General features: G+C 43.2%; 1 protein-coding gene across 6 annotated transcripts in view; it reads left to right on the top strand.

The window, feature by feature from the left end:
* Window positions 1-2,865: 2,865 nt before the first annotated feature.
* ankfn1 (ankyrin repeat and fibronectin type III domain containing 1) overlaps window positions 2,866-12,356 on the top strand; it is a 131,033-nt gene continuing 121,542 nt past the window's right edge. For 4 of the 6 annotated variants that reach the window (XM_038735902.1, XM_038735906.1, XM_038735903.1 and 1 more), the window contains exons 1-4: window positions 2,866-3,513; window positions 5,565-5,692; window positions 6,867-7,115; window positions 10,348-10,565. In XM_038735902.1, the coding sequence (XP_038591830.1) occupies window positions 3,481-3,513; window positions 5,565-5,692; window positions 6,867-7,115; window positions 10,348-10,565 (628 nt within the window). In that variant the 5' untranslated portion in view covers window positions 2,866-3,480. Of the gene's footprint in view, window positions 3,514-5,531; window positions 5,693-6,866; window positions 7,116-10,347; window positions 10,566-12,356 lie in introns of all 6 variants that reach the window. The other 2 variants (XM_038735905.1, XM_038735904.1) reach the window with 2 other exon arrangements.

The following is a 12,356-nucleotide window of genomic DNA, read 5'->3' on the forward strand; positions in this document are numbered from 1 at the left end:
GCCAAGGACACAGAGTGTTTACATTCAGATGGGTTAGTCCATTAGAGCTCTGTTGCTAGGCGAGAGAGATGGACTTTAGTTTGTTCCTTTTCAAAAATAACAATGAACACTGTTGAGTTTTTTAACATCCTCAGAGGAGGAAGAAAAGAGTAGAAAACAAGAAGTTGTGAAAATTGTTAATCAGACTTTTTTACAGCAGCAGCAAACATGACGTCACCTGAAGCATCCTGAGCCAAAAGTACATTTACTCGAGTCAGGCGTACTCACACTTTACTTCAGTATTAGTGTTACTGTATATACTTTATATTTCTATTTCTTTATATGTCAGAGGGACATATTGTGCATTTAACTGCAGGTACAAGGTAGTTTATTTATCATTATACAACACGTTAACAAAAAGAAAGTCTGTAGTATCTTCACTCTACACACACAGAACTTAACAGATCATTTAATGTGGTAACATTTAAAATAATTCAATTTTTTCTTCTTTAGACAGGGTTAAGGTTCAACTTCTTTTGAGCCTTTCTACATTTATTAAGGTCCTGCTGAAGTTCTCTCCTAAACAAACCGTCAGCGTTCTGCCTGTGAGATGTGAAGGCCGATCAGCAGGTTGGTTCTTCCATGTTTGTCCTTGTTCAGCAGCTGTTAAACTCCTTTTATTCAGCACAAACTCTGCTGTACGTCTGACTTCTCATTTCATCAAATTTAACAAAGTATGAAGCTGCCAGTGAAAATGCCTATAAAAATGTGCAGGTCCTTGGTGAGAAACATGGCGTCACTGTTCACACACACAAAAGCAGCAGAACGATGTCAGAAATAAAACTATAATACAACCCATTAAAATAAAGTTATGTAACTGTAAACATGCTCAGTGGACGATAAAAACTGCAGACACACTGACCGCAATCCTGTTGTTCTGTCCAATCAGAGAGAAAAGGAACAACTGTGAAGGGTATTCGATGGCGTGGTGAGATTGTCTGTGCCTATAGTGCAGCGTCTCCGGGTTCAAGTCCAATCCGTTGTTGATACCTGGATCACTGGAGACTCTGTTGAGAGTTTGGGGGGGGACTGTGTCTCCCTCTGGCCTTTCTGTGAGATCCATGGTTTATTGTACAGAAAAACACAAGGAAGTATAATTTTACTTGTAAATGTGTTAAAAATGAAAGATCTTTTCCAGGAGCTTCCCAGGGGCCCCTCGACCCCTGCCCCTCTCCCGTGATGCAAGGGGCCTCCGTGTGTATTCTGTGACGCACAGCATTAAATAAAGCTTCAGTTCTTTGTGTTTTATTCGCCACTAGGTGGAGCCAGCAACACATGTTTAATCCAGTAATCCCGCTCTGAAGGACGCACCAGGTAAACCCTCCACCAGAGACCAGGTTTCCACACGTTCAAGTCACCAACAGATTTTTACAAATCACATGAATGTAAGATGGTTGTAAGAAAAACAATATATAAAATACACTATATAGAATAAATACATTTTAATTTACTTGATAAAAAAAATTCTGATTCATAATAGGCTCCAAAATATCATCAATATATAAAACACGATATATTAATATAGATTAATCTATCCAGCAGTATACAATTAAAATGACTAAGTGTAAGTGACACAGTGTTACATGAATCTATCAGTGATTAAAATCTAATAATAAAATAAACAATGGGACATTCTCCACTTACATTATCACGTAAATCTAAACACTCAGTCTTGCTTGTTGACTTTGACTAGAAGCTGCACTTTCAAGCAGGAGACCGGTGTTTTTTTCCCTCATGTGAAACAAAAACTCAACATTAAAGGTTTTTATTGATGCTACTTATCTTTCGTAAGTTAACAAACGTTTGTAACATAGTTATTTTAAGCCAAACCATGATCTTTTCCTAAACCTAACCAAGTATTTTTGGTGCCTAAACTTGACCAAACTGCAACATTTCACTTCAACTTGCTGTTTCAAAATGGCATTTAATTTTGAAGGTATAACCGCATATTTATTGTTTCTAATGGGGCTTTCCTTCACTCATTTAAATAATTATGTACACAGTCTTGTACCTTTTTTTTCTTGTAGTTTTTGTTGCTTCGATTCAAATGTGTTCTGGTCATGATTCATATTGTAACTGGTTGGATCGGTTCAAGGCATTAAACTCTTTATTGGGGGATAAGGATTATATAAGGATTCAAAACCTTTTGTACTAGCACAGGTTTAAAAATTAAAACTACTCTTTAATAATAACGATAACTCACTAAAAGTAAAGTACTTCAGATTTGTTCTTAAGTCCAGTACATATTCAGACAAACATGGCAGTAACAACAAAACCTGCAGGCAGAAAGGTAAAAACCCAACATGTTTATTTGAGATGGTGAAGACACCGTAGGATCCTCACAGGGTGATTATTTCTGCTGAGGCCCGGCTGTTTGTCCCAACGGCAGATAATTACAGCAGAAACGACATAAACAGCCTCCTTCCTGTCTGCACTTATCTCTGTGCTTCAGCGTGAACATCAAGGCCTTCGGCTTTATCGTCCAGTTCAGAAAGAACCTCTAAAAACCCTGTGGAGACGTTTTCAGGTCTCATCTGAGCAGATCACTCTTTAGATACTTAACTCCTCTTTGGGAGATGTTCTGCGTTTCAAAGCCTCCTTTCCTTCTTTCCTTTTTTAATTTTTCCTCCTTTCTGTCCTTCCTCCTTCCCCCTTTCCTCCCTCCTCCTTTACTTCTTTAGTTCACTTTGCATGTTTCATGCTTTCTTTGTTTTCTTCCTTCCTTCTGTCCTTCCTCTTTTCTTTTTCCTCCCTCCATTCTTTCCTTTGTCTTTTCATTTCTCCTCCCTTCCCTTGTCCTTTCTCCTTGCCTTTTTCTCCCTTCCTTCTGTCCCTCCTCCTTCCCTTTTTATTCTCTCTCTTCCTTCTTCCCTCTCTTTTCCTCTTCTTTCTGCCTGTCCTACTTCCTTCCTCTTCCTTTATTCCCTTCTTCGAGTGTATGTCCAGAATTAGAGATACAGATTGCATTTGTTTCCTCTGCAGGCTCTGACCACCTCTCCCTCTCTCCCCCCGGGTTAATTGACAGCTGCAGAGTGTGAGTCAGCTGAGTGTTGAGGCTCGGCCCTCCCAGATGTGGGGCTGGGCGTCTGTGCGGTGAGTCCACCGCAGTGAAATCTGAGTCCTCCGGCCTGGCTGCTTGTATTTTGGGATGTTTTACACGGGGCAGGACAAAGACACGTTTCCAGGCGGCAGCGCAGTCTGAGCAGATGTTTCTGCTCTGGGAAAAGCAGAAGAAGAAGAAGCGACCTTGTTTCTGCAGAAGAAGGAAGAGTGAAAGACGGTAAAGTTGTGCTGAGTGTTGCCTCTGCAGAGCCACAGATTACTGCAGCTGCGGAGGGGAAGCGCAGCTGACTGAAAAGCGAAACCGAGGATACATTTAGAGGATAAAGATGTTTCTTTTGTGGATAAAAATGCGCCCCGTAGGTTTGAAGGTTTGCTGACATGAACTTTGACTGGGAGCAGAGCTGCGTTCACGTGAGTTTCTACCTTTACTGGCTCACCGGGTGTTTCAATGACAACAGTGACCACGTGTGGTCGCACAGGCAGGGTGGACAGTCTGGGTAATTAGTCCAATTAGTACTCTCACTTTTAAATTACAGATAAAGACTTCAAATATAAGTTACATGTTCGGGGTAACTTAACAGTTTAACCTCTTTCTTCTGTACTTCTGTTTAGTTAACCAGCTAACAAGCTAATGTTCCCAACTAGTTAACCAGCTAACAAGCTAATGTTCCAACTAGTTAACCAGCTAACAAGCTAATGTTCCCATCTAGTTAACCAGCTAACAAGCTAATGTTCCCAACTAGTTAACCAGCTAACAAGCTAATGTTCCCAACTAGTTAACCAGCTGACAAGCTAATGTTCCAACTAGTTAACCAGCTAACAAGCTAATGTTCCCAACTAGTTAACCAGCTAACAAGCTAATGTTCCCAACTAGTTAACCAGCTAACAAGCTAATGTTCCAACTAGTTAACCAGCTAACAAGCTAATGTTCCCAACTAGTTAACCAGCTAACAAGCTAATGTTCCAACTAGTTAACCAGCTAACAAGCTAATGTTCCCAACTAGTTAACCAGTTAACAAGCTACTGTTCCCAACTAGTTAACCAGCTAACAAGCTAATGTTCCCAACTAGTTAACCAGCTAACAAGCTAATGTTCCAACTAGTTAATCAACTGACAAGCTAATGTTCCCAACTAGTTAATCAACTGACAAGCTAATGTTCCCAACTAGTTAATCAACTGACAAGCTAATGTTCCCAACTAGTTAACCAGCTAACAAGCTAATGTTCCCAACTAGTTAATCAACTGACAAGCTAATGTTCCAACTAGCTAATCAACTGACAAGCTAATGTTCCCAACTAGCTAATCAACTGACAAGCTAATGTTCCCAACTAGCTAATCAACTGACAAGCTAATGTTCCAACTAGCTAATCAACTGACAAGCTAATGTTCCCAACTAGCTAATCAACTGACAAGCTAATGTTCCCAACTAGCTAATCAACTGACAAGCTAATGTTCCCAACTAGCTAATCAACTGACAAGCTAATGTTCCAACTAGCTAATCAACTGACAAGCTAATGTTCCCAACTAGCTAATCAACTGACAAGCTAATGTTCCCAACTAGCTAATCAACTGACAAGCTAATGTTCCCAACTAGTTAATCAACTGACAAGCTAATGTTCCCAACTAGCTAATCAACTGACAAGCTAATGTTGAAGATAGATACCAACTACTAACAAGCTACTTTTTCAAGCTAGCTAAACGAGTTAACAAGTTACTTAGCAAGCAAATGTTACTTGAAATGTAGTCATAACGTGAGGTGGTGATGGGGCGGTGGATAAGAAACATGCCTTTGGTGTGAGAGACCCGGGTTCAAGTCCCCTGAGCAAGACACTTAACCCCTAGTTGCTCCAGAGGCGTGCAACCTCTGACATGTACAGCATTTGTAAATCGCTTTGGATGGAAGTGTCAGCTAAATGAATAAATGTAAATGTCACAAACTAACAAGTTGGTATGTTGCCAGCTAACGCTAGCTAGGAACAGACTAACAAGCTAATGTTACTAGAAAGCTAGCTAATAACTAAGTAGCTGAAATTGTGAGCTAGCAAACCAAATATTGAACTGACCAATTAGTAAGCTAATATTACCAGCTAGTTAACTAACAAGCAAATTTGAATAGAAAGCTAGAAAATAAGTTAATATTTTGAGCTATTTTGCTAAATACAAATAAGGAAATGCCACCAGCTAGTTAACCACAGTTAATAAGCTACTGTTACAGCCAAATACATACAACTAACAAGATAATGATGTCAATTAGCTAGCTAACAAACAAACTAAAATCACTGTCTAGTTAACCAACTAAGCTAAAGTTAAGCTAAGTTACCAACCAAAAAAGTATATGTTAAAGAAACTAGCTTAGTGACTCTGTGGAGGCAACAGACTTGACCGTAGAAGCTGGACCTTTTGTGCGACCCCTGTATTTTTGTGTTCAGATCGTTAGCTGACCCGCTCCTGATTCCCTGCAGATATGGCTGAAGATGTCTGTGGATTCTGATAACGCCTGTGTTTTGCTGTCACCGCGAGACTCCAGGTCCTCCTGCGTCTTCCGAACCGCAGACGAGAAAGATGACCTCCCAGAAGTGGGAGAGGAGAGGTAGCTCACTCCGAATACTCTGCAATATATTTTAATATTCCAAGTTATCATTATTTTTTTTACTTCTCCTACTTTTCTGCTGCTCGCCACACTTTGTTTTTATCTTTTTATTTATTTTTTAATTTCTGGAAATCACAAGAATTTGCAATTAATTATGGAACTTGAGTAGGGAAGCAAGGCCGCCTTTGTAGTTTCACATGGTAAAGTTGTATACTGAAATCTCAGGTAGCTGTTTGGGCTGATTGAGCTTCAGGACATTCATGATGTGAGATGAGGATTTTCTAAACATAGCAAACATCCGCTGGCTGTGACTTGTGAAGCTTTGCTGTATCTTTTTAAAAGGTTTTCATACTGTTGGATTTGAAGAAGTGTCTTGCACTCGCTTTCGTTTGAATTTCTTTGCCATTTAATATTCTGAACAATTAATTGATTGTTCAGAAACAGAGAATTCAGTCCGGACTAAGGTGATCCAGGCATGTTTGGCGGTATGTCTCTGTACTGGGAGAGAGCAACATCAATAACAGAAATTACATCGATTCGTCAGGAACAGATGCTCAATTAGTTATTCGTCAGGCCCCCTGTTACTATAGACCCCGATAACATTTTGTAATTATATTTTTTTTTACTGTGAGCGGTCAAATCCTACATGAACAGTTTTGGTTATTTTGTTTTTTTTGTCAGTGTTATTCCCATTGTTTTAAACATGTTTAACTTTGATGTTGCTTCTTCAGTCATGAATATTTAACACCTTTTTCAAGTTTAAAGTAGTCGTGAATATTAACATATCGTCACCTCATAAGCTGATAAGTTAAAATCAAACAGCTGTTACTGTATATTTCAACCTCCAGCAGCTACAGAGCAACCTGCTGCTTCACGGTGAGTCGTGTGAAGGTGAGTCCAGTATTCTCTCTCTGTTAGCTTTGCTTTTTACAGCTTCTTCTCTGGAAACGGCGCCATGAGAGTTAAGAGAGTTATCGTGACCTCTGATCTCTAGGAGGAGTCTTAAGGTGAACCCTGAAGCAGAGATGCAGAATCGTCATTGTATCCTCTCTCTTTTATATCCTTGTTGTCTTTTCTTCTTTCTCTTGTTTTAAGAAGTGCTGCGATGGCCGAAGCTCACTACCTGCAGCTCTGGTTTGTAGTGGGAATGATGAAGGTCTTTCTCCTCCTGCAGTGTCCTGGAGATGCTGAGCTACTCCAAGTTCTCCGACCTTGAGACATGGCTGTGTATGCCGTCCTCGCTGCTGCTGCCCAGGGCCCTGGACTCCACCCGCACCACCTCCTCCTCCTCCTCCTCCTCCTCCTCCTCACATACATCCAACCACTCTTCCAATTCCCCGCCAATCTCCTCCTCCTCCTCCCCGGCCTCCAACTCCCGTCGCTCCACCTGCAGCGAGTCAGGAGAGGCCGACACACCACTCAGGTAACGTCAAGCCTGTAGTTATCAAGTTCAAAGGTCAGCTAAAGGTGGTGTTACTACTTTTATTCCTTCAGTGTATATTTTAGGATTTACTGATTTTAATTTAGTTGGTTTCCATGAATTCCTGCAGACAGAATCTCCTCAGGAGGGTTTGGTATCAAGAACCTGTTCCAAGTTGGAACTGTTACCAAATTTCAAAGAAGCGTAGATTCGTTAAGACCCGTGCGTTTGGATCCTGCTCCTCGGTTCTTAACTTCCTGCATATCTCAGCTCCTGACTGAACTGCAGTGAGCATTTTACCATCCATCAAAGTGTCTCTGATCTGCCAGCAGCTGCTACGCCGACCGAACATCACCTCATGTGTTATGTCAACAAAGCCTGAAGAAGAGTCCTTCTGGTTCTCTCCACTGTGACGAAGCCTTTTTCATGAAATGGTGGAAGATGATGCTTCTGATGGCCACCAGATGTTTACGTGGGGAGACTAAAGCTTCGCTGCACCAGTTACCTAAACAAGTGCTGTTTTGAATCTGAGGTCAGTTCAGAAACTTGTCCTCCTGCAGCCAGCAGAAACATTGTTCCTCAGCTCATAAAGTATTTGTCTGGCACCATGCTGATGGCAGTTATGTAGAGAAAGATAAGCCAAGAGCCTGCAGGGAGCCTGAGGGGAAACACTGCTGTTTATACATGTGGAGGAAATGTACTGCTAATATAAGGAAGCGTAGTCATTATGGCTTTTGCTGTGTAGGTGGAGGGATGGAGATTGTATAGGAACAGATTTATCTTCCCCTCAATCCGTTGCTGGGTTATTGAAAAAGCAACGGATTAAAGGAAAGTTTGAAGCTGCGTTTAGGCATGAAAGTCCTCAGAAAGGCTGTTCCAGTCGACCAGGAGCATCACACAAACGCAACTCCTTCAATCTTAGAAGTGATCTTCAGCACAGGAGAGGCTCAGAGGTTTCAAAGGGAAACGTAAGTATTTTTTTAACCTGGACGTAATGATGACATTTTTTGAAACTGGTCCAGTGGCGAGCGAGCGAGCTGCAGCTGGCGCAAGTCAAAGTACGTCCACTAAAGCGCTCGTTTTGCCGCTGACAGGCTCAGATAGTTGTTACGAGTGTCTGACAACATTATGGAAGGGATCCCTACAGAGAGGGAGCTTTTTTAAAGAGGATCCTTTTTGTTTAACCTGGAACACTTTATCAAAGCCACCAGACTAAAATAGTAATTTTACCTCGCAGGACAGAACAGTCTGTCAGCCAGTGTGTTTGTAGTGTGACTTTGTTGTTTTTGTTTGTTGTTGTGTGCTCTTTCTGTTTTAAAGGGTTAAAAGACACAAACAAACTACCCAAAACAAAGTCTGGTGGCTTTGACGAGAGCGATTATAGCGTCCTGACTATCCGGCCCGGCTCTCTTTGGTTCTCTGTGGTACAGCTGCAGTACTAACTGTGATGCGCTAGCGGAGAAAGCTCTCTTTGGCGCTCCTGTAGACATTTAAGAGCTGAGGAGGGAGTTTGGAGTTTCCTGAAGAAGAAGAAAGTCTCCGCTGAGCCCTCTTCAGCTGGCGGGAGGTGTTTAGGGTCCACGTCAGGTCCTTTTGTGATGTGAAGTCCCAGACATTTATGTGGAGGGCGGGAGTTGTTGTTTTCCTGGATCTCCTGAAGTCCACGACAATCTGGTTTTATTTCAGGCGTGTCTGACTTGCTTTAGAAGGCCAGTTAGTGCTCTACATACACGGGAGAGACGTAACGTATTCTCTTGTTCTCTGGCTGACTGAACTGTAGCTCTGGTCCTCTAAAGACGAAGAGAAGTCCAGTTTAGTGACATGCTACTGGATCCAGTACACGTCTTTTCAGGTCAGTGGAGAGCTGAACCATCTTTTTGCCAGCCTGGATGCTACAGTATGCCTGCCCAAATGAAAGAGGAGAGTGTTCAGACATTTCCCAGCTCAGGAAGATAAGAGATGCTCAGAAATGCTGCCATCCTTCACACTTTCCCGTAGGTGGCGCAGTTTGAAGCGGAGCTGCTGTGGCACATGTAGATGTTGGCAGAATCTGCACACACATGTTGGATTTACCTACAACAAGTAAATGCAGCGTTACTCTCCCCCCCCCTCCTCCCTGGTTCAGCTGAAGGTTTCATTTCATTTGACACAAAGGCCTTCGCTGGATAAACTGTGATATCTGAAGCGCACACACACACACACACACACACACACACACACACACACACACACACACACACACACAGGTAAGCCAACACCACGTTCAGGCATTGAACACTTGAGAGGACCTTTTCCTTCAGCTGTGGACCTCCACACAGTCTTGTGTGATTATGTTTCCTCCTTGGACCCTGAAACCCTTTTTACTTCTCACGTACAACTCGCCTGTTTCGATCACGTGCCACAAAAAGACCGAAACAAGACAGTGGCGGGGACGTTAACGCTGGCGTGATGCCGGCGAAGCGCGTCGAATCATAGATGTGGACTTGGGCTCAGCTGCTGGACTTTGTGTTGCGGAGGAAGAACAAGGGGATCCGTGGGGCCAGGGGATCGTGGCGGAGCCGCAGCTACGTCGTCTCGGAGGACAGGTATCAGGATAACGCGGCCGCTGGACGTGCATGTATTAACTTTATTGACACTAGGAGGATGCTTCATGAACACACTGTACGTACAGTAGCAGCCATTTTCCCGTCGCGCTGTAAACCTGATTCCCAGGATCAGGTTCACTGTTTAATTAATCACAAAGCTCTTCAGAAAAGCTGAAAGAAGAGCTGCAAAATCTTTGTGCTGAAAGTTTCCTCTTGACCTTGAACCCCGTTTAATATTTGTCCAGGAGCTTCAGATCAAATCACATGATCTCCATCAGCAGGTGGGGTTTGCCCCTGTTGTTAAATATCCGCCTTAAGGCCGACGTGGACGCAACCGATCCAGCGTTTCCTCTCCCAATACCAAGTGTCTGCAGATGATTGCTGCTACAGTCATATCTCGATGTCGCGGCGTTTAGAATAAAAACCACCACAGCTTCCTAAAGGCCGAGGAGACGTCTTTAAAAGAGTCTTGATTTGTTTAACCAGCGAGATTTGATTTACTGTCGCATGAAACTGGGAGAGGTGGCGTCGCCTCACTGGAGGAGCTGAAACCAGAGAGTATTTGGCGTTTATTCAGCAGCCGTCCTGAAGGTCAAAGACAACAATCTGATGGTTGTGATGTCACTGACTTCTTTGTTCGATCCCTGCAGGTCACCAGGGGGGGACTCCACCTTCCTCACCCCCGCGCTGGCGAAGGAGATGCCCTTTCTGGCCACGTCCCTCCTCCCCGTCCTCTCCTCCACGCCTGCCGCCGCCGTGCAGAGCTCAGGGACGTCAGCCAAAGACTCCGCCTCCCAGAGCGGCGTCAGCATCAGGAAGCGGCGGCGGCTCGCTGCCAGTCCTGGAGGACTCCACTGGAACTCTGCAGGTAAGAACCGACTGCGGGGCGTCGCCGTCTACAGCCAATCACAGACAACGGTGACAGAGGAGGGGTTTTGGCTCTGTTCAATCAGCCCTCACGGCGATGTGACATCAGCACGCCATCTTGCTTCTCTTCTTAGAAAACGGCCAACAGACGCCTCAGAAATCAGACCAAACAATCTTTGGTTGGTTCCTGTCACTCAGAACTTTTAAAAACTTAGATTTGAATACAAATTCAGTTTCTGTTTCTGCCATCTTGTCAGGTTTTGGTGACCTTCAAACTTACCGTGACGAGGGCAGTTTAAAGGCATCTTACCAGACAGGAAAAGGTCGTTGGATCTGTTTCGAACAGCATTCGATGCCTCGCCGTCCTGTTAGACAGCATTTTTGGCTGTTTGGCACACAGCCAGAGACGGTGTAAAAGAAATGGACCTAACCGCCATGACATCACCCGGGCTGCTGTTTTAGAAGTATCCAGTTTGACATTTTGGCCGTCGCCATCTTGATTTTTTTAGTTATTTTTTCTTTCTGCAACCAGACACTGATCGTGACCATATTTAGATGAGAGGGTGGAGCTAGCTAGCATCTGTAATTTATGTTAATTATGAAATTAGCTGGGATGCTAATTTTAGCTGGCGGCAAACAAAACGTACCTCCACGTTCAGATATATCAGAAACACCGCTTATATTATAGTTCAGCAGCCTCCACATGAACCTGTTACCTCTCAACTCTGAGCTCCTGAACCTACAGTCGGGCGTGAGGTGGTGGACGTGCCGTCATGTCAGGAATGTTTCTGACTCTTGTTTACACTTCCTGTGTTAGCAGAGCGTCCTTTAGCTCCACCCTTCTGGAGAATGATAACGAGCTTCCTGTAGAGCAGATTACAGATTACAGGCTCATCGTCTCCGTCTCTGTTGCTCAGTGTTGTTAAAATCATAAACTACATCAACCTTTTTTAGCTCGTGACCTTTTAAACAAAGCACCACAGGCTGCGAACTGCGCCCGTGTTAACCACCGAGTGGATTTCCCTCTCAGACTGTCTCATCTGATTAATCTTCAGAGGGCTGAAGGCTGCTTTGAAATAGGGCTGGGCGATTCATCCACTTTTATGTACAATCACTGATTCTGGCTGCCAGCGATTTATGAAAACAAGATAAAACCATTATTGTGCTGCACACCGTTCCCCAGAGATGCTCTGGTTTTGTCTTGTGTCATAAATCCAGCGCCCCCCTTGCCTTTACGGCGTTGGCCCCGCCCCTCCCTAAAAGCCCAAACTCCCTCTCAGCCAGGCTGTGATGTTGAGATGATGTTATAACTAAAGCTGCAACTAACTCTGATTTTCATTATCGATTTTACCTGTAGATAATTTTCTGGATTAATCGATTAGTTGTTTGCTCAATAAAATGACAGAAAATGGTGAAAAATGTTTATCAGGTTTCCCAAAAGCCCAAGGTGACGTCCCGCAATACCTCAGTCCAAAAGATATTCAGTTTAATGTCGTGTAGGAGCAAAGAAACCAGAAAATATTCACATCTGAGGAGCCAGAATCAGAGTTTTTGTTTTCTTAAAAAATTATTAATAGATTATCAAACTGGATTAATTCTGACTAATTTAATAGAAGACTAATATAATAAGCGTTGCAGCTCTAGTTATAATGCTGTGGTTAACTTAAGCCTACAGCAGAAATTCATAGCTTGAAAAATAAACATCATTTATCCTTCAACTAACGCTGGCCGAACATTAAAGGGTAACCGGGCCGATCTTCCCTTCAGTAGAGGGAGCGAGGCTGTCAGAACA

This window comes from Micropterus salmoides, unplaced genomic scaffold (assembly GCF_014851395.1).
Source record: "Micropterus salmoides isolate LMB-PRFRI ecotype aquatic unplaced genomic scaffold, ASM1485139v1 Ms_hic_scaffold_21, whole genome shotgun sequence".
Lineage (NCBI taxonomy): Eukaryota > Metazoa > Chordata > Actinopteri > Centrarchiformes > Centrarchidae > Micropterus > Micropterus salmoides.